This window comes from Myotis nattereri, assembly GCF_964212035.1.
Source record: "Myotis nattereri genome assembly, chromosome: 1".
Classification (NCBI taxonomy): Eukaryota; Metazoa; Chordata; class Mammalia; order Chiroptera; family Vespertilionidae; genus Myotis; species Myotis nattereri.
Genome location: NC_138075.1, coordinates 57,659,562 through 57,682,166, shown reverse-complemented (window position 1 = coordinate 57,682,166; position 22,605 = coordinate 57,659,562). Strand labels below are relative to the sequence as shown.

The following is a 22,605-nucleotide window of genomic DNA, read 5'->3' as shown; positions in this document are numbered from 1 at the left end:
CTTCACTCTTTTTATTTTTTCATTTGTGATCTTGACATTTTTTAAGTCTGTCCCTGGATTTGGGTCTCTATGATGTTGCCTCACGATTAGATCTGGGTCATGCATTTTTAGCAGGAATATCAGAGAAGTGATGTTTCACTCTCCTCAGTGCTCCATATCAGAAGTTATGTGATGTTGCTTGGTCCCATTACTGGTCATGTCCATTGTGATCACTTGGTTAAAGGAATGTCCGCTAGGTTTCTCCAACTAGAAAGATAACTATTTTTCCCTTTGTAATTAATAAGTATTCTATAGAGAGTGCTATCTTTTGCAGCCCAATACATTATTTTTACTAAAGGCCCAGCACGCGAAATTGTGCAAGACCCAGACCCGCCATGCCAGCAGGACCCCAGACCCGCCGTGCAAGAGTAGCCTGCCGAGCCCCGCCCCACTGCCGCGAATGGCTCGTGGGCCAGGGGGAGGGACCGAGAGGTGCTCCATGCACCTCCTGGTGACCAGTTGTTTGGTCATTCTGGCATTACAACCTTATGGCCACTGGCCTTTTATAATATAGACTAGTGGCCCAGTGCACAAAATTCATGCACATTAAAAGGGAATTAGAGGAAATATTTTAATATTGCTATTTGCCCTTTCTCTATACTAGAAGTGTCAGAGATGAAAGAAAATTAGTAAAATGTATATGAAAATCTTCCTCCTGTCAGAGTCTGGGGCTTGCCACAGGACCCAGAGTCAAGTCCCCACCCACACGCGTGCACCTCGAAATCGTACGAGACCCAGACCTGGCCGGCCCCAACCCCATTGGGAGAGATCCAGACCCGGCTGGCCCCACCCATCAAGCCCCACCAGGCGGGGGGTGCAACCTAAGGTCCCATGTCAAGCCCTGCCAGGTAGGGGGTGCAGTCTCAGGTCCCCTGTCAAGCCCCGCCAAGCAAGGGGTGCAGCCTCAGGTCCCCCAGCCCGGCACCAAGGTGGGGGTGTGTGGCCTGAGGTCCCCTGTCAAGCCCCGCCAGGTGGGGAGGGCGTGGCCTCAGGTTCCCCGGCCCAGCGCTGGGGCAGGGTGCATGGCCTGAGGGCAGGGGGCGTGGCCTGAGGTCCCCTGTCAAGCCAAGCCAGGCAGGGAGTGTGGCCTCAGGTCCCCTGTCCTGGCACTGGGGTGGGAGGCATGGCCTGAGGTGCCGCATCAAGCCCCACTGGGCGGGGGGCACAGCCTCAGGTCCTCTGCCCCGGCCCAGCACCACACAGCCTCAGGTCCCTGCTGATAGCTCGTTACGGCTCATTATGGGAACCCCGCCTCCACTGTGGGTAAAGCCATCTTATGTTACGAGATCCCTGCCTCTGCTGTGGGCACCGTCATCTTGTTATGGTGTGATGGTCAATTTGCATATTCTCCCTTTATTAGATAGGATTATCACTGTTTTAACTAATCAAATTTTATCTATTTTCCTGAACTTTACTAGTCTATTAAATCATTTCTTCTCACATTTTAGATCTTCTGCCTGGGGTCATTTTCCTTTTGCCTAAACTATGTCCTTTAATATTTCCTTTAGTGAGAGACTACTGGTGACAAATTCTCACAAATGTCTATTTGTCTAAAAACACTTCTATTTTTCCTTCATTCCAGAAAGATATTTTTATTGGATATACAATTCTAAGTTAATAGTAACTTATTCTATAACAATAAAGATAGTAGTCCACTGTTTTCTATCTCATTGTAGAAATTGGAAAATGAGCTGTCAATTTAATTGCTATTTCTTCAAGAGTATTGCTGAACATCATATTTCTCTGCCTGTTTGAAGATTTTTCTCTCTGCATTTGGTATCATTATGGTGCTTACAGGTAGATTTTCTTTTTCTTTATTTTAACGGATTTTTTGGACTTTCTAAATTTGTAGTTTAGTGACATTTCACAAGTTCTGAAATTTATTAGAAATTATATTTTCAAACATTATGTCTGCCTTATTTTCTTCTTTCTCTGTCAGAAATTCTCATTAGATTAAAATTAGAATTTATTACTCTATCCTTCATCTCTCTTATCTATTATTTTTAAGTAATTCTTCATGCATTTTGGATTTCTTCCCATTTAGCTTCTAGCTAATCAGTTTTCTCCTTAGTTGTGTCAAATCTGCTATTAATTTCTTTCTTAGGTTTGAACTTTGCTATTCTGTTATTTTACCTAAGTCCTTTTATTTTGTTTCATTGTGGTATTCAAGATTTTTCACTACAAACCAATATTTGTGGTAACTTTTCTAAACTCTATTGAGGCCCTGATTGAAGGTGGATCCTCCAAAGTAAATCTGCATTTGCTTCTGTCCAACATCTACAGCACTACCATTGCAGGACAAATTTAGCTAAGTTTTCTGTATGTAGCTTTCTGGGATCATCCAGGAACTATGAAGTCAGCCTGGGAGTATGTGTGATGGTCAATTCACTGCTATAAATTTTTAGGGAACTATACTTTCCTCCTCTACTGAGCACCAAGGCTTGAGCCTGATGAATTTTTCTTTGTACTCTTGGAGTAGGTGGTGGACAAGTTTATTATTAGTTCCCCGATTAGGGTCTCCGTTTTAGTAGTGGTTCCTGTATTTGTTCCCCTGTTTATGTAAGTACTAGGCTTTATCTTTTCTCTTCTGCATCCCACTTAGCTATGAAATCCAAAGCTCATGATCACTGGGTTCTGCAAATTTCCTCAAGATGAGTCTTAACTTCAGGGTTCTGCATTCCTATTTCTACCAAGTTTTTAGCCTCTGAGTGGTTCTTATGTGTTTTCTAAAAATATTTTAAAATATAATTTATTCAGCATGAAGGTCAATGAAAGCACCTAGTCCAAAACTGAGGTTCAAAGAAGCAAAGCTACTTACCCAAAAACACAGTGAGTAAATAGCAGAGTTGGGACTGAACCGAAACAGAGATACTGAAGCATATATTTCAAAACTAAAGTTGAATTTACCCAAATTTAAGTCACAAGTTAATCTACATGTAAATTTGCTAATATCAACTAAGATATCTGAAGAATCAAACACAAATCTCAAGATTATCTTCTATTACAATCCTTGAAGAAGCAGGTTGGAAAAAGAATTAATTATATTAAAACTTCCTCTATTTTAATAAAGTTAAAAGATACCCAATAAATACCGGTACATTTGCATATGTATGTGTGTATGTGTGTGTGTTATCTTTGATGATAATGATCAGCAAACACTACAAATCACAAATGCCCAATGAGGACAATTTGGATTGTCAGGTTTGTTAGTTTAAACAAATGTTTTCACATATGGAAGTGCGTTTTAATTCTGTGTGGAAGAATATGTAAATCATAGTGAAGACACCTCATCTCACAGCCATCTAGTCCCTCTTCCTAGGAGTAACCACTGATAACAGTTTTTGAATAGTTTTTGAACCGTATCAGTTGGAGAAAAAATAAAGTTATCAATTCTTGGCACTTGTGCCAAATAAAACCTTCTCACTAGACTCATCAATCCAGCTTTCACATATATTTCTAACCTCTGTTTATACAGATCAGACATGTATACAAGTTTGAGTCTCCTATCCTCTGTCTCTCTTTCTCTGCCTTCCTCTCTCTCCCTCCCTCTCTCTCTCTCTCTCTCTCTCTCTCTCTCTCTCTCTCTCTCTCTCTCTCACACACACACACACACACACACACACACACACACACAATCACTGTGCACCAGGGATTAGAATCTGTATTTATTTTCACTTTAAGATTTCACATGTCTGATAATTATCTCTCTGATAATGTTAACAGAGAGACTTCAAATATATTTCTTCCATAAAGAAGTAACAAATCTAAAATACAAATCAACTGCCATCACACCAAGCTTGTTCTGAACTTACAGGTATTGTGCAGCTGTCTGAATCTCGAGATGTAAATCCAACGTTACCTAGGTGAAGAATGCCAGCAAGTATTCGGAAAATTCCCATCTGATAATTTTCACTAATACCTGAAACAATAGAGTAAATGAACAGTGATTAATTTTTAAATAGCAGACAACTTTAAGCCTATGTGCCTATGTTTAATTCTTAAATAATTATAGCAGATAATTTTAAGCCTATTTTTAATTCTTAAACATTGCCAGATATTGTGCACATTATAATGTATCACAGTTAACATTATTTCCATCATGGTTGAGAGCATGAGGTGTGGAGTGAGACACACCTGGTCCTGGGCTCAAGGCCTAGCTCTGCTCCAGATCTGCCATCTCACATGGGCAGGTAGCTTCACCCTGCTCTGCTTCTTTTTCTCATTTGAGATATGGGAATAATTGTGACTATCTCAAGAGTGATTATGAACTTTAAATGAGAAAATGTATACTCTATGACACATGGTAAATGCTAAGCAAATTATCATCATCTTCATAAACTAGATTTAAGTATTTTATTAACATTATTACCTTTTCTTTTCATCTCTACTTCAAATGCAAATTGTAGCCCAATAAGGAAGTTTTAGGTCAGATTTTTTAATTAGTTCTTTTAACTACAGACCTAGTATAAGCCAAAGAGACCCCAAGATTAAAAGTGTTCAGGCTGATGAATGAGTGTCCAAGTGCAGCATTAAAGTGGGACCTGAGTATAAGGGAGGATAAGAAAGCTGGAAAGCTCTTGGCTTTTGGTCAGATCTGCCTTCATTTTTCAATAAGGTAAGAATTTCCAGAATATTAGATGTGTATACATACAAATAAATATAGTAAAATTATTTCCAAATGTGTAATCATATCCAGGGGAACTAAGTATTGATCTTATAATGAATGTTCTTGCCACCTCCTGAGTTATGTTTTGTTTTCTAATTTTCTATTTATCAACAGATTTATGCCTAGAAGGCAGTGTTTTTCAAAATTTAATATGCATATGAGTCGCCCATGTATCTTTTTCAAATGCAGATTCTGATTCAGTAGGTCTGAGTTAGATCTGAGATTTTGAATTTTTACAAGCTCGATAGTGGTTCTGGACCATACTCTGAATAGCAATGCTTTTCAATTAAATTAATTCACTTCAGGGTACCCTCAAAATTACCAACATACAATTTTAGATTTATTCATATTTTGAGGTTTTTATATAAATAATTCATCATGAAAGTTGTACACTAAGTTCTAAAGAATTATTTATTTATATGTAGACCCAATATTTTTTAAATATCAGAAACAAGACAGTGACATCTGAGTCATTTCAACATGTAATACATTGTTTTGTTACCCAAGCAGCTCAGTCACATTTTCCAGCCACAGGAAACAACAAAAAAAAACCCTACAAAATATGAACCCATTTCATTTATCTCTAGGTTTTAGGTTTTGTAAAAACTTAAGCAGAGTTAATTAGTCCTACCTCCCTTGATGTTCTGAATGTGCATTTTAAATAGCTTTATTGAAGGATAATTTGCATACCTTAAAATTCCTGTTGTAAGTATGCAATTCAATGACTTTTAGTAAATTTACAAAGTTGTGCAACCATCACCACAATCTAATTTTAGAACAGTTCCCACTCTGGGCAAAAAAAAATACACAAAAAAACTTGTGCCCATTTGCTGTCAAATGTGTGTTTTTTTTTTAAATATATTTTATTGATTTTTTACAGAGAGGAAGGGAGAGAGATAGAGAGTTAGAAACATTAGAAACATCGATGAGAGAGAAACATCGATCAGCTGCCTCCTGCACATCTCCTACTGGAGATGTGCTCGCAACCAAGGTATATGCCCTTGACCAGAATTGAACCTGGGACCCTTCAGTCCGCAGGCCAACGCTCTATCCACTGAGCCAAACCGGTTTCGGCTCCAAATGTGTTTTATAAGGAATGTTAAATATCCCTCAACTATACTCACCACTTAATATGAAGCTAAGTCAATAATCCAAATAAAGGTTGCTTGAGTCAAAAAGCTATTGCTCATAGAGCTCAAGAATAAAATCACATTACCTAGCAAAGTGCAGGCCTGCCTGGTATGGGCCATCTCCTTGGCATCATCGATTCCTTCAATCACCGGACTGCCACCTTGCTTTGTGTAATGAAAGTGATCTGCATTTCCTGCAAATAAGAAGGAAAAGATTTGCAGTCTATGAAATAGATTTCTACCCTTTCGTCTACTCTGAATTAGGAGCAATGACTGTGCAGTTGAGTGTATAGAGTCAGGAGTTTCATTGCCTGTGTTTTCAATTATATTTTAATACAAAACTCAAAATTATATAATAAAGTGAAATGTTCATAGTTTACTTATCTTATTTGGTGAAACGAATAGTCTTTTCCTATATCGGTATTATTCCAATCAACATGCTTCAAACACTTCATTCCCCTCATCAGAAACTTGGCAGGCTTCCATCACATAAACTCCTTTAACTTATTTTAGTAAGGCAAATTTCAAACATATGCAAAAGTAGAGAGACTAGTATAATGAGCACCTGTGTACTCATCATTCATCTTAAACAAGACCAATCTTGTTTCATTTAGACAGCTATTCCTCCTTCCCTGTGCCATGGGTTACCTTGAAGCCAATTGCAGAACTCTCTCTTTTTTTTTTTTTTAAATATATTTTATTGATTTTTTACAGAGAGGAAAGGAGAGAGATAGAGAGCCAGAAACATCAATGAGAGAGAAACATCGATCAGCTGCCTCCTGCACATCTCCTACTGGGGATATGCCCGCAACCCAGGTACATGCCCTTGACCGGAATCGAACCTGGGACCTTTCAGTCTGCAGGCCGACGCTCTATCCACTGAGCCAAAACGGCTTTGGCCAATTGCAGAACTCTTATGTCATCCATAAATATTCCAGTATGAGATAATCTTCTTTTTAACAAGTAAGCTTATAAACTCATAATTAACATAATTTAACAGAAAACAATACTAGTGCAATAAATCTAATGCCATATTCTTACCTAATCGCAACATCTTAAATTCAGGTAACTTTGCTGAAGCACAAAGCTGATAAAATATATGATAGTTTCTTTCCTCTTCTGCCTTTAAAATAAGAAGAGTTTTCAATTACATCATTTTAACCTAAAACTCAGAAAATTCAAACATAAAATAAAAATTTAATATTTAATCTTGGTGCAATAAACTGTCCTTTCCCAAATTTCCTAATATGTATTTATAATTACTAAATCTCATGGTTTATTAGCCATGTGCAAATGGGTAAGTATGCACATAAAATATCTGATAGTAATGCTTTCTGAACTTGTGAACAGCTTGATATATGCCATTGTCATAAGAAATCATTGCCTTTGAGGGAAGCTAAAATCATTTTTTTAGAATACTCAATATTTTCTCACAGTGCCTCTTAGATTCATGGTCTTCCTAACACCTTGGATGACAAAGAATATCTTACCTTTGCCATAATGTAGACTGGCCTATCTACTGTGGTTGTTTTAAGAAATTCACAAATACACTACATTTTGTGGATTTTGGCTTATATATTTTAATATTAAATATATAAAATATAAAATAAATAATGTACAAATCTAAATAATTTTTTAGTATCTCTTGAATATTTTTCCACATACTAGTATATATTTTAAAAATACAGTTGTAATAATATTCATGCAAAATTAAATACTATATTATCATATCCTTGAATTATTCAGTGTATTCAGCTGACTAAAGAATAGTGCAAGTAAGGCCAAGGTCAGGTTTGATGCCCAAAGGGAGCTGATGCTGGGTAAAGAATACCTATTACAGGGACAGAAGACACGGAACACATTAACAATATAACAAATAATTATAAGCATGATCAGGTAATTTGGCTCACAGACAACTAGGAAAGTGGGTGAATCTAGAGAAATGCTTTGGTCCTCTGTACATGGAGGACAATATCAGTTAGGCTCCATCTGACTCATTTTGGCATACCATGCTTCCTCAATATTACTTAGCCCTGAGGATTGGGCAACAACTAGAATTGCTTCAATATCACTAGATAAGATAGGATTAGGCCTTAACATTTTGTCTTTAAGCCCTACTAGCCTCTGGCCACCATATCCACTTAACCTTTGTTTATCTATCAATCATATCTGAACTATTTAAACCAAATTTTCCCTTAAATCTACATATTTTCCCCATTCTTCCTTTAGGCTACTAAACATTTTTTAAAACCTATACAAGTATATATGTGTAAGTATTAACATTGCTCTATGTGTACCTACATATTAAAACAATGGAGAAGAGTGGATATTGCTTTACTCAGGTATTATACTTTAGGTGGCCACAAATCAGGCACATGCCCAATGTCAAAGCCAGGGTAACGGCAGGCTGCCAATACTCATGACTCCCAGTATGTCCCAGGCACTTTCAAAACTGACTTGTGCAATGGAAACTGTAGATGCTGCTACATGGCAGTGCCAGGGGAATCTGAACTTCAGTGCAGTGGGCATCCAGTTAAGGGGCTACAGAAACCCTGATCTCACAGTGTGCAGTGGGGCATCAGGAGCTTTCTACTGGGAGTTTTCCAATGATAAGAACATATTTCCTTCACATGCTTGTAAATATATCGACGCACGCCTGCCCATGTTGTAATCTATACTATTTCCCACTTACAGATAAAAAAAGGACCAGGAGCAGATTTGTGAAGGATTTCCTGCAGAGACATATAAACTTGAGTGTGTTGACAGTAGTTCACAAATGAGTTGTGAAGATTTTTTAAACCCTCATTATTCTATCTAAATAATATCATATTCTAAGAGAGGAGGAAGAAGAAGGAAAGAAAACAGTAATAATTTTTTTTCTTAAATTGAGTTCAAACTATAACTCATCAAACACATAAACCAATGTTTTCCCTATCAATTGAAATTATGAGAGACAAGACTGAAATAATAGCACCTCTTCTTAACTAAGCTTATCCTAGAAGCATCTGCTGGAAAAAGCCAAAACTATTAAACCTAAACCAGTGCCCAGCCCAAAAAGACCATTACTCTGATGCAAGCATGTCAAACTCGCGGCTGGCAGGCCGCATGCCTCCTTTAAATAAATGAAGCATGCGGCCTGCCGGCTGCGAGTTCAATATGCTTGCATCTGATGGGTATTCCCCCACCTCCAGCAAGCATCATTTTCATGTTTCAGTCCAAATGTGGTTTGTGCTAATATTGTCACAATACACTCACAAATATGTGGAAATAAAATGCAAACCAGCAAGCATGAGCTTTGGAATTCTATGGCAACCTAACACACGTATATGTGTACATGCCCAACTTACCTGGAACACCACTCGGGATTTCTCTAAAAGGTAAGTTCTCATATTGGCACCAATGATTCGATATCTCTTATCAAAACCAATCTCAATATACTTCCCAAAACGGCTGCTATTATCATTCCTGGTTGTCTTAGCATTTCCAATTGACTAAGAAACAAGGAGGGAGGAGAGGATAAGATTTTATTATTTTTTAAAATAAACTTACTCAGGTGAGATTGGTTAATAGGATCATATAGGTTTCAAGCGTACATTTCTGTAATACAAGATCTGTATATTGCACTGTGTGCCCACCACCCAAAGTCCAACCATCTTTTAGAAGTGCAATTCACGACACGGCATTTACAGAGTTGGTTCAATGAAAGGACAGAGTAGAACACGATCCTTTAAAACTGATTTTTTTTAAAAAATATATTTTATTGATTTTTCACAGAGAGAAAGAGAGAGGGATAGAGAGTTAGAAACATCGATGAGAGAGAAACCTTGATCAGCTGCCTCCTGCACACTCCCCACTGGGGATGTGCCCGCAACCAAGGTACATGCCCTTGACCGGAATTGAACCTGGGACCCTTGAATCCTCAGGCTGAGGCTCCATCCACTGAGCCAAACCAGTCAGGGCTAAAACTGATTCTTTTAAGACCAGAACAAATATTGCCTCTGTGGGCACAAGTGTATGTTTTGCTCACTGCACAACCACACAGATATATGCTAATAGTTTGCATCTGCCTTATTATTCTCACACAAATTATTTTCATAAACAGTAAACCTGAACCACAGCTGGGAGGTCTTCATACACCATGTGTGTATCTGAACACGTTCATTCATGGCAGCAAAGAAACAGAATGGATGTCACTGGGAGCTGCCAAGGCACAAACCCTCTTAGTTAAACATCAGGGTTTTGGTTTCTTAAAAATCTTAGTCTGTTTTACTTAAATAAGCTGGCTAAGCAAAATTAACATTCTCCTGAAAATGTGGCTCTGGTGTTCAGGATCACTTTAGCAGAAGTTCCCGTCAGCTCATCCTGTGACAACAAAGGTCCAGTTGGAGAATCGGTAATTACTCACTCCACTCAAAACCATTTTCAGAAACCAGGGACAGTAAAATTGGGCTTTGGATTTTGGTAGTATTATATAACTTGCAAAACATCTGCTACAGAATGCAGAGAATATAACCCTCTAAATTTTTAATATATAATCTTAAAAATTAAGATAACATGCTTCTAACATTTTCCTTTCGGCAAAACAAAATACATGGAACAGTTAGAAAATCAAGTGTTCATAAAATGCATGTATTAAATCTTCAATATGATACTTTCATAAGATTATTTTACTTGTGCAAAGTCTGTGACTATCAAGATTAGTATACTGAAACCATAGCAGTAAGAAAGATGTGAAAATGCTCTGAAGTGTTAAAAAGGGGGGGAGGGGGCAATGCAAATATGTGATGAAAAAAGTAGCATAGCCACAAAAGTCAACATACTAGACTATCTGCTCCATCAAAGAAAATATATTTTTGCTCTCTAATATACAGGGCAGGCACTGCTCTATTTTGTTTTGGCAATGAGAATACTGCTGTATTTCAATTAATATTTTTAATGGAAAGACTGACTGAAAGATATCTTCCCAGCAAAAATAACAGCATGACATAATTTAACAATAAAGATATTTAATCAAATATTCCCCTTCTTTTTTCTTTTTCTAAAATCCTCACCAGAGGATACGCTTTTTTATTGATCTTAGAGAGGAAGGAAGTGGGGGGGGGGGGGAGGGAGGGAGAGGGAGAGGGAGAGAGAGAGAGAGAGAGAGAGAGAGAGAGAGAGAGAGAGAGAGAGAGAGAATAAGAATGAGAATGAATGAGAACATGGATTGGTTGCCTCCTATACATGCCCCAACCGGGGAAAAACCCACAACCTAGGTAGGTGCCCTAAACCGGAATTGAACCCACACCCTTTTGGTGTATATGACGATGCTCCAAGCAACTGAGCCACCCCACCCAGCCAGGGCTCCCCTTCTTGATATTATAAAAAGCACAGCAAACAGTCTCCATATATTCCCATTATTTTTATTTTGTTTAGAAAAGGAAATTAATGGTAAATGCAGAATTTTCTTTCAACATCATATATTCTGTGAAAGAGCAAGTGGAGGGTTGCAGCAGTAGTAGTTACCGAGTGCTTACCAGGCACTGTCCTAAGTACTTTCCTGCTTAGCATCTAAGCAAGTTAGGGAAAGGTGAGCCACAGCTTCTCCTCCCTCCCTTCCTTATCTCACCCGCCATATGGCATTCTCTCTCCTCTCTACTCAGTGAGAAAAGACAGTGGGTAGGCAAGGGTTAAAATATACCCCTTTGCCTTTGAGTAAAAGGTATTTATACATAGAGCAAAAAATGGTAAAAGAAGCCAATGAAACAGAAGTCTAAAGATGTGGCTATCAGACCAGGCCCTACTACCAACTTGCCATCATTTAATCCAGGGGTGGGGAACCTTTTTTCTGCCAAGTGCCATTTGGCTATTTATAACATCACTCAAGGGTCATACAAAATTATCCACTTAAAAATTAGCCTGCTCTATTTGGTCAAAGATTTAATTAACTCACCCCTAATGCCTTGGCAGGGCCAGACCAAATGATTTTGTGGGTCTTATACGGCCAATGGGCTGGACGTTCCCGATTTAATCCTTTGAGGAGCTTTAGTGTCCCCAAGTATAAACTGCCTAGGATAGATGAGCTCCAGGTTCTTTTAAAATAAAGACATGATTCTAAGGCTTGAACCTGATATGGAAAGATGGTTCTATATATAAACAGTACCTTTTGTCCATTCTCTCTGTTTCCTCTGCCTTATAAGTATTTACAACAGCCTCCCTTAATGCTATTTTCATTTCATTCAGCAAGAAATTGCTACAGGAAAGGAGATAATTTGTGATCTTGATTTTACTATTGACTTCAGTAAAATGTTCAGTGATTTATCCTTCTTCTTTACTAAATGGAGATGAAGCTCTTCAACTACAGTTACTAAAGATGAAAAAGAACAATTAAGAAAGACCCAAAGTGCCCCAAAGATCTTCTATGTCCCCATCAGGGCAAAAATTTCCAGGAGAAAGGGAGAAAATGAAAATGTGATAAAGTAGAGCAAAAAGAATCACTTCTTTGTACATCATTTGTATTTTGCAAAAGGAGCCCATGCTGAGGATGAGGAGCTTGCTTTTTGAAGGATAATGTGCAAATCCTATTAGCCACTGGGCTGTGATGTTAACCATAAAGAATGCTCATTATCCAAGGAGGCATTTCAGCAGATCACTGGCAATCCGGACTCGCCTTTCTTGAAATCACAGTAAAGGGCTCTGATACAACAACATAGTCTGAAGGCAGGTTTAAAGCTACAAATTTTATGGGCCACATATTCAATATTGTACTTATGTTGTTTTTTCTTATACTGTAAACTCGTTGTCCCCATTCGTAAGCCCCATATTCCATTTTAATCTTTCAAATTGGGATGCCTCCATAGATTTTTAAAATTAGTTATCTCTTTACTGATTTTCTTTCTCCAAGTTCTTATAGAAAAACTAAACAATAATAAAGATGGAAGTAGCTAAGCTTAACTGATGGCTTTATCTTTTTTTTTTTTTTTTTTTGCTCATCCTAGCAAAGAGGGCAAATTCCTTATGTCAGCATATTAAAAATTAGCCTCTATGGCTATTCCAAATTTTTAATATCACTCCACTAACACAACTAAAGTCTGTGTTGCAGAAAAACCAATGTAGCTATTTTTGGAAAGAGAATATAGCAAGGTCATAAACTATTTCATTCAATTTGACATATTTTAGCAGGTTCATTCCAGACTTACATTACTATCTGGTCCAGGCCTAGGAAAGATGGAATTTCCTGATACCATCACAATGAAGACTTTGGCATATTCTAACATTAAGGACTAAGAATGACCTAAACTATTGTCATATACTAAGAATTCATTGTCATGACCAAAAACAGTCAAAATAATGGTAAGAAGTAAAGCCCTGTTGTTTCCTGAACCAAATCCCCAAGCTGGCTCTACAGACTGAAATGCCCCAATATTAATACTAGTAGCACCCACTACTGTAGCTTCAATTCTTCAAAATCTTAATAGTTGCTTAAAATCTTCTGGAACAAACTTCTGTTTCCTCCAGTCCATGCTATTTCAGAAAACTTTTCCAGTTCTCTTTCCACAGTGCACCCAGCCCAGGAGGCCTCTTCACTTCCCCCAGAAGAGAAGTCCTGCGGCCCTAGGAGGCAATGGGTCACAGCATCTGTTCTGAAGTGTCACACACAGCACTGCAAACCAGGCACAATTACCTCTGGACTGATTATTGCAAAAACCACTTGTACCACGAGTGCACCAGGCCAGTTCTACACTCCATCTGTGTTTGGGTGGCAAATAAGGCTTGACAAAGGAAAAAACAGGAATAAAATATGCTGATTTGAATTTTAATAAAAAAGATCTGTTTCTACAAACTAATTTCTCTCCATTTAATAAAACTTATTTTTCTCCATTTAATGGGAGTACTTAACAAAAATGTAACTTTCCTAGAATCATATTAGACAAATAATTCTTTACTTACAAATACTAAAATTCTCACACAAATAGGTCCATTTTCTTTGGCACAAGCATTTCTACTTGATATACATATTCCACTTTTAAAAGGACAGCCTTTCATAGTTCTTCCTTTCTCAAGAATTTATAGTTATTGAATTTCTTTTTCTAACCTAAAATTATGTGATATGACTGACAGAAACAAGAAGGAAAATGTTTACAAGATCATAATTTAAGTTTATAGTTCAAATCTGGAAAAAATTCAAATTTTATAGCTAAACTGGTTGGGCTAAGTACATAAAATGAAATGTGGACAAAGGAATAATGAAACTCATTCATGCTCGAACATAGTGAATCTTATATTTTGGAAGGAGCTTAAATAAGAACTCGGGGTTGAGGGGAAATTAATAACTTATACTTCTAGAACGAGGAGCAATAGATTTGAGTCAATTAACTATGAGTAAGAAACTTAAGGAAATGAAGTAGCATTGCCAGCTCTTTAGAGGCAACAATTCAATGCTGGGTTAAAAATGCAGGATTATGAAATAAAGTAAATTCCTCTACAGTGGCACTATACTCAAAACATCTACCTTCTTGAATATTTACTGTTTCTAGATCTCTCACTAACATGTGAAAAAGTATTTTCCTACTTTTAGTGGGTAGGAGATCCCCGACTTTCTCACGTGCTGTATCTTCTTAACAAGAGAATATAGTAAGAAGGCAAGCCTGCTGTCTTACCTCCATGATGGGGTTGGAGGCCAAGACCTTTTCCTCAACATTGGCTTCACTGGCAGAACCACTTACAGTGGCAAAGTATCGCATGGCATACTTAGCTGAGACTGTTTTTCCTGCCCCAGACTCTCCACTTACAATGATGGACTGATTTCGTTCATCTCTGTAAAACAAAGAAGAGTAACTGACAGGGCTACCCACTTCTGAATGTAATTAACATTTCCTCTGTGTTCCCATCAATGAGCCATGGTGAGTTTCTGCGGGTTCATACATGCAACAACGTGGGAAAGAACTTAAGAATGATATTTCCTAATAAAAATAACTACTTAATAAACTACCAAGGAACAAAGAGGGAGAAGATATCAAGCTTTAAATTAGAGAGCATCACATCTAAGGATAAATCTGAAATCAAGGGTCTGAATTTTTTGTGTATACATATCTCAAACATTATTTTATTTCTAGAAAATTATTTTGATACATTACAGTACTACTGTCTACCACCTCAAAAAAGAAAGGAGCCATAGCAAAGGAATTTAGAAAAAAAATCCTATTTAATTAAAATTATAAATTATTTACTAGCTAATAGTTCACAAAGTAGTGTCTCCCACAAGCTCCAATCTCTACTAAAATATCCTCACTATCAGCGAAGAAATGCTTCATTCGTTGGCTGATTTGTTTAGATAGGTCAGAACTCAAAGACTATCATTATTATTTCTTTACTTCATTCACAAAACGACTCAAAAACTCTAAGTGATGAACTTGCTCATAAGACTATTGTTTCTTTGAGGATAAGGACCTATGTCATCTTTATCTTTAATATCCAGCATCTAATCCAGAGCCTGACACATCATAAATGCTCAATAAATCTGTATTGTCTATAAGTAAATTGAACTTCAATGAACAACCAAGCCTAGAAATCAATCTTTCTACTTTTGTCTATGATTTCAACTAGGATAGAAGCAGTAAACTCCCACTTCCTGAGACAAAACCAGCAGTCAGCTTTAATTCATCAAAATAACTGAGCAAGGAGAAAATAAATGGGATGAGCAAACAGAGGTGCCTAGAACCAGCCTGAGTCATATTCAATCTTATCCTAAGTAACATTTTTGAGTACCTGCTATGTGCCAGGAATTGTACACAGTGTCTTCATGCAATTTCATGCCCATTCTGGGTGTCATGTGACAGCTGAGAGAACTGGGGTTCAGAAAGTTAAGTGTCCCCTAGCTTAACTACACTTATAGATCCCATAATCTGCACTGATCTCTTGCAGCTTTTTTTCCCCCCAAGGACTTTTGGTGGGTATTAATGAAAATAAACGAATGTAGATATTAATAATTTTCCAGCTAGAAAACAAGTGGAGCTAAGCAACAATACATGCTTAGTCAGTAATACAGAAAACTTTCTCCTCTACAGAAATCTATGACTCTCATACAATACTCCCCCATTACATTTTTTCACCATTAGGAAGCCACTGAAGCAGAGGAAAAAGTTAGACTGACTTTGATAGCTGCCTACAAAACAGGTTTTTGTAGAAAATTATGATGTCTTTTCTTTTGCATCTGGGAATTGTGAAAGATTGATAGATGTGGCTAAAACTTTTATCATGTCCACCAAAAATACAAGTGGGATATATATTTCATGGAGCTCTTCCTAAAAGCAACCTTTTTGTTCTTCTGTCATCATATTTCATTAAGAATAAAAAGGAACACTCTTGCACTGCTGGTGGGAATGCAGACTGGTGCAGCCACTATGGAAGACAGTATGGAGTTTCCTTAAAAAACTGAAAATGGAACTCCCATTTGACCCTGTGATCCCACTTCTAGGAATATATCCCAAGAAACCAGAAACACCAATCAGAAAGGATATATGCACCCCTATGTTCATAGCAGCACAATTCACCATAGCTAAGATCTGGAAACAGCCTAAGTGCCCATCAGTAGATGAATGGATTAGAAAACTGTGGTACATCTACACGATGGAATACTATGCTGCTCTAAAAAGGAAGGAACTCTTACCATTTGCAACGTCATGGATGGAACTGGAGAGCATTATGCTAAGTGAAATAAGCCAGTCAATGAAGGAAAAATACCACATGATCTCACTCATTCATGGATAATAGAGACCATTATAAACTTTTGAACAATAATAGATACAGAGGCAGAGCTGCCTCAAACAGATTGTCAAACTGCAGCGGGAAGGCCGGGGAGGGTTGGGGGGCAGGAGGTAGGGGGGTAAGAGATCAACTAAAGGACTTGTATGCATGCATATAAGCATAACCAGTGGACATAAGACATTGGGGGATAGGGGAGGCTAGGGGACTGTCTAGGGCGGGGGGATAAAATGGACACATATGTAATACCCTTTGTAATACTTTAAGCAATAAATTAAAAAAACACACAAAAAAACAAAAAAACAAAAAACAAGTGAATCTAAAAATCAAGGGAATAAATAATCTGATGAACAATATGAACTGGCGATTGTAATAGAATCAGGGACATAGAAAGGGAATGGACTATTCTTGGGGGGGGGGGGCGGAAGGGGTGTGGGGTGAGGGAAGAGATTGGACAATAATCGTGCACCTATGGATGAGGACAGTGGGTGGGGAGTGAGGGCAGAGGGTGGGGTGGGAACTGGGTGGAGGGGAGTTATGGTGGGGAAAAAGAGTAACTAATGTAATAATCTGAACAATAAAGATTTAATAAAAAAAAAAAAAAAGAATAACCATGTCCTTTATACCACCAATTGTTCCCCAGGCTATATATATGTGTTCAAAATAACCAGAATATGATGAAGCCAAGCAAAGACTCTGCCCAGCTGCGGGATCAGTGGGGCCTCACTGCTGGATTAATATGACTATAGATACTGATATTGATTATAAGAACAGCTGCAAAGGATTGATCTGCCTGGGTGGCTACATGTAAGCAATGCCTGCCATACCAAATTCTGGGAAAAAAAGTTGAAAACTTTAAAAAAAACACACAACTGAGCAAATACATAAAGGTGGTATCAATTGTACCCTTAATTTACAAAGACAAGATGACTTCAAAGGTTTATAGTGGAACTATCCTATAACGCCACAAGATGGAGGCCGTTATTCCACTACAGAAGGTGATCATTTGATCTTTTAAGAGATTTATTTATCCAATAAATATTTATCAAACACCTACTACTTGACTAACATTTTGCTAAATCCTAGAAATATAACTTACATAAACCATGATCTACATCCTCAAGTGGCTGATGGTCTAATAGGAAAAAGAAACTACTATTTATTTCAAGATTATAATAGATGTGATGGAGCACTAAGAGGAGGCAATCAAGGAAGACTTCCTGGAGATGATTCCTGAGCAAGGTCTAGAAAGGAGGAGTAGGAGAAAACAAGTAAAGGATGAGAAAGTTAGGAAGGGAAAGGAGGTAACATAAATAAAAGCTCAGATACATGAGAAGTTAGGAAAAGTGGATAACTAACTTTAGCTGGAACATGGATTGATGACAGATAAAGCTGCAGAAGTTAGTGAGAACTGGGTCATAAAGGCTTTATATGAGAGGTTAAAGAATCTAAAGTTTACTTAAAGGTCATGAAGTGCTTTTGCAGGGCTTTAAACAGAAAACAGCACTACTCAGTTAATAAAATCACTCTGGCAGCAATGTGGAATATGGTGGTAAAGAGTCTAAGTCTGAACAAAGGTTGTGGTGGTCATTATTGAGAGAGACAGATGGTTTAAGAGATACAAAATGGTAGGAATCAGCAGTACTTGGTAATGAATTTCCAAAGTAGAAATTCAGAACTTTTCTAAGGAAAAGGTTCTTTTTTTCTTTGAGAAAATGAGGTTCACTGACTTATTTCACAGGCCTTGAAAAATAAAATAGGAGAATAGTGCATGCCTGATTACACAATTCACATCACACACTGCGCCATGTAGCAGCTGTTCCTGAAACTCTGACTCCCATACTGAGGACCTTGGTGACACACTAAGGCACGTCCAGTCCTCATAGAACAAGCTTGTATGTAATCTCGTTTTTGTGAAACTTCTAATCCTGTCTTTGTGAAACTTCCTGTATGTCATACTCACCATCTCATTTCCTTTTTATTTCTAGACTACACTGGATACTCTCATGGCCTCTGTTCATTCATGGCTGATTTCAAGTTGAATCACTCTAGTAAAACAGTTCTCATTGTGGTACCAATGTCCTTTCTTTTAGTCATTACAATGTCCTCAGAATTTATCTTTTATAATACATTAATTAAGAAACAGTAAAAAAATTAAATAAAATAAAAAGAAACAGTATCAACAGTCCTCAGATTACCTTCTACAATATTAGAAAAATTTCCTCTTCCGATTCTTGCATGATCAGTTGTCTCTATACCCTGTGTTAACTAACTTCACAAAATTTCCCCAGCAATTCTAATAACAAACAGGCTGAGGATGCTGCCACTAGTCTGATGAAAAGGATATATTAATAGAACGGCTATCCTAAAGCTACTTATTTCATGTTTTAATGACAAAATGTATCAAAAAAACTAAAAATCCATATGGAGAGCCCTTTCCTATAATGTGAAGGAGAAAAATATTAAAGGCATTAAGATCAAGGTTTGTTCAAACAAATCAGATTTGTACAAATACATACATATACTACATTCTGATGTCAAGCAGGTGCCAGACACATTTTTTTCATGATTTATAATCCTGTATTCATACAACCAACAATTTTTGAATGTTTTTAAGGAACTATTATTTTTTTATATGAAAGGTAATATCTGTATTACTCAAAGAGAATTCTGAAGAACAATAATACCTCATCATCAGCACAGAAACAGAGTAACTCTCAAAGGCAGAATCAGAAAAATACAAATAACACAACCCTAGCACCAGTTAAAAAATTAATGTTAACAGTTTTTAAATGTTTTTAAGGGACTTTTTTCTTTTCTTTTTCCCCCTCCTCCCTCCCTTCCTCCCCCCTTCCCTCCCCTCCCCTCCCCTCCCCTCCCTTTCCTCCTTCCTTCCCTCCCTCCCTTGTCTTTCTTTCTTGTTTTTCTTTCTCCCTCACCTGAGGATATTTTTCCATCAATTTTTAAAGAGTGGAAGGGAGAAAGAGCGGGAGGGAGGCAGTGAGGGGGGAGGAGGAAGGGAGAGAGTGAGATAGACATCGATGTTAGAGAGACACATTGACCAGTTGCCTCCCAGACTTGCCCTGGATGGTGGCCAGGGCACTAAGCCACAACCCAGGTTTGTGCCCTTGACCAGGAATCAAACTCTCTACCCTTTGGTCCACAGGCCAACGCTCTAACCACTGAGAACCACCGGCCAGGGCTATTTCTTACTTTATAATTCCTGACTTTTTGGCAGAGAGAATTCTTTTTTTCCCCAAGCCCCATAGACCAGAGATCCTCAAACTTTTTAAACAGGGGGCCAGTTCAGTGTCCCTCAGATATTCCACACATGCGCAGTGCGGGCCCAGGACGAGTCGGCTGCTAAGCAGGACAGGCAGCGGCGGCAAAAACACCCCGCGGGCCAGATAAATGTTTTCAGCGGGCCGCATGTGGCCCGCGGGCTGTAGTTTGAGGACCCCTGCCATAGACCATTCCAATATATAAATAAGCTCCACTCTTCCATTATATAAACTTTTCTGAATCCAGATTCCAGTCCTACTCTGACATTTACCAGCTTCATGGTGTTGAGCAATTACAAGACCTCTCTGGGTCATGGTTTTCTCATCTTTAAGATTAAATGGCATCTAAAGACCTCTTAAAAGCTAAAGTGCTATGATCTAAAAGTCAAACTAACTTTGTAGTTGATGTTTTAAATGTTAGGTTGGCCACAGCCTGCACTCTAAGCCAGGGTAAACTGTTGGAACCAGAACAGGACTGGCCTACAGATACTCAAGAGTCTTGAATGGCTATATATGATATGGGCAAAGCTTCTCTTCTGAAGAACCCCTGAATTAGAGATGGCCAGAATCAATAAAGGGCTACAAAGAGAAAAATGTAAGATGATCCATTGACTTGCTTTTAAATTAAGAACAGGAATGAGAAATCTTTATAAAATAAGTATAATACAGTCTTTAAATGTTTTTCAGTTCTATTTGGCCATAGGAAAAAATGTCAAAAAAAAGCAGGACAAGAGTGAAGAGCCAAGCAGAGAGATACAGAAGGGAGAAGGGTAATATCTATTAAAGACATATGAAGGAAAAAACAAGAGTATGATAAAGATAGGGAGAAAACAGACAAAAACATCAGGGATGAAATTTTTATTTTTCATTTGAGCTATGGCCTTCAGATTGTTATATTCATGTAAAAAATGTATAATTCCTTGAAACTTTGATTAGCCGATCAGTCACTATTCATAATACTTTGGGTGCTCTTATCTTTATAAGAACCTAGCAGGTATCACTTCAAGGGCCTGATAAAAACCAAATTACAGAAGAGATATTCTCCACTCCTCATCAAGGACAGATCAATCTGGAGCGTCCTAAGGATGCATAAACCAAAGATTTATGATTTCAGGCGCAGCCAGGCCTCTCAAGGGCCCCTACAATGATTCTAATTAGATTGAGTGCTGGTGTCTTGGAGTAGAGGTGAGCTCTTCTGACCTGTTTCAGTCAATGGTGGTACAGAGGCTCTTATGTGAACTAAAAGCCTCCACCTAAAAATATTGATTTATTCTTTCATTCAACAAACATGTACTGTGCAGTCACAAATGCTAAGCACTTTATGAAGATAAAAGATTTTAGGGTCATAGCTTATTGCAGGAGAGTAGAAAGTACACAGTTAAAATACAGTGGACTAATTGCTAGAAAAGAGGTCTATCCAGGATACTAGGAAGAAGGGCACAGAAGTTCCAGAATAGGTAAGAAGGGGACGTCAGAAAACATTTTCTAGAGGCGGTGATGCCTAAATTGACTCTTATATAGTTACTAGAGGCCCAGTGCACAAAATTCATGTGGGGGGTGGGGGGTGTCCCTCAGCCCGGCCTGCACTCTCTCACAATTTGGGAACCCTCAGGGTATGTCCAACTGCCTGTTTAGGGTGCCTCCACATAGTTTAATTATCAGTTCTTTTTCTCACACAATCTGGTTTATCCTAATCTATACTAATGAAAGGGTAACTGACAGTCGGACATCCCTCTCACAATCTGGGACTGCTGGCTCCTAACCACTTGCCTGCCTGCCTGCCTGATCGCCCCTAACCACTCTGCCTGCCTGCCTGATCACCCCTAACTGCTTGCCTGCCTGCCTGATCACCCTTAACCACCTCTGCCTTGGCCCCAGCACCCGGGACGCAAGCTTCCCTCCCTCTGGCCAGCTGCAGGCACTGGGACCCGGGCTTCCCTCTTTCCGGCCGGCTACAGGCACCCAGGACTCAGGCCGGCTTCGCCCGGGCTGGCCGCAGGCATCCAGGACCCCTGGCGGCTTCGCTTGGGCCAGCCGCAGGCACCCGGGACCCCAGGTGGCTTCGCTTGGGCCCCAGCTTTGTCAGGAAGGACGTCCGGAATGACATCCGGTCTGTCCGGTCTAATTAGCATATTACCTTTTTATTAGTATAGATTTGGATAAACCAGATTGTGTGAGAAAAAGAATTGATAATTAAACTATGTGGAGGCACCCAAAACCCCAGGAAAAAATTATTCATGAACACAATATCCACTCTGGGTTGATGAAAGAGAGAGGTTTTGTGCTTTAGTTTATTTTCCTTCTATGGTTCTCAGTATCTATGTCTGTTTAGTATCTGTATCTATTTAGTACCAATACCTGTATCTCTTTGGTCTCTCCAGCCTTTCCTTATATTTATTAAATTTTCGTTTTATATCAAGTGTATTATTTTATAGATTTTTCCTTCTAAACTTTACCTTTTAAAAATGTAATCTCTCTAGTTTATCATGAGCACATTGAATACTATTCATATCTTCCAATACCATAAACTTGTCCTCTGTAAATGTAATGAAAATACTTTCAATTCACACCCAGGTTATTAATGAGGAAATGAAGCAATGCAACCACAGACCTGACTCATGCAAAACACAATTTAATATATCCACCCTTGGTGATATTTACTTTCTGATAATCACCCACTGAGTGTTGCCACCTACCCTGCTAAAGTTTACAAGCACCTGGGTCTAATATTTAGCTTATATGTGAA

At 38.3% G+C, this 22,605-nt stretch overlaps 1 protein-coding gene across 1 annotated transcript in view; it reads right to left on the bottom strand.

Moving 5' to 3' along the window:
• Window positions 1–22,605, bottom strand: part of MYO5A (myosin VA) — a 197,687-nt gene that overhangs the window by 93,962 nt on the left and 81,120 nt on the right. Inside the window, exons 5-9 of the mRNA XM_081108912.1 lie at window positions 14,475–14,631; window positions 9,183–9,326; window positions 6,877–6,958; window positions 5,922–6,029; window positions 3,852–3,958 (exon numbers count right to left, since the gene is read on the bottom strand). Coding sequence (XP_080965038.1) covers window positions 3,852–3,958; window positions 5,922–6,029; window positions 6,877–6,958; window positions 9,183–9,326; window positions 14,475–14,631 — 598 coding nt within the window. The remainder of the gene's footprint in view (window positions 1–3,851; window positions 3,959–5,921; window positions 6,030–6,876; window positions 6,959–9,182; window positions 9,327–14,474; window positions 14,632–22,605) is intronic.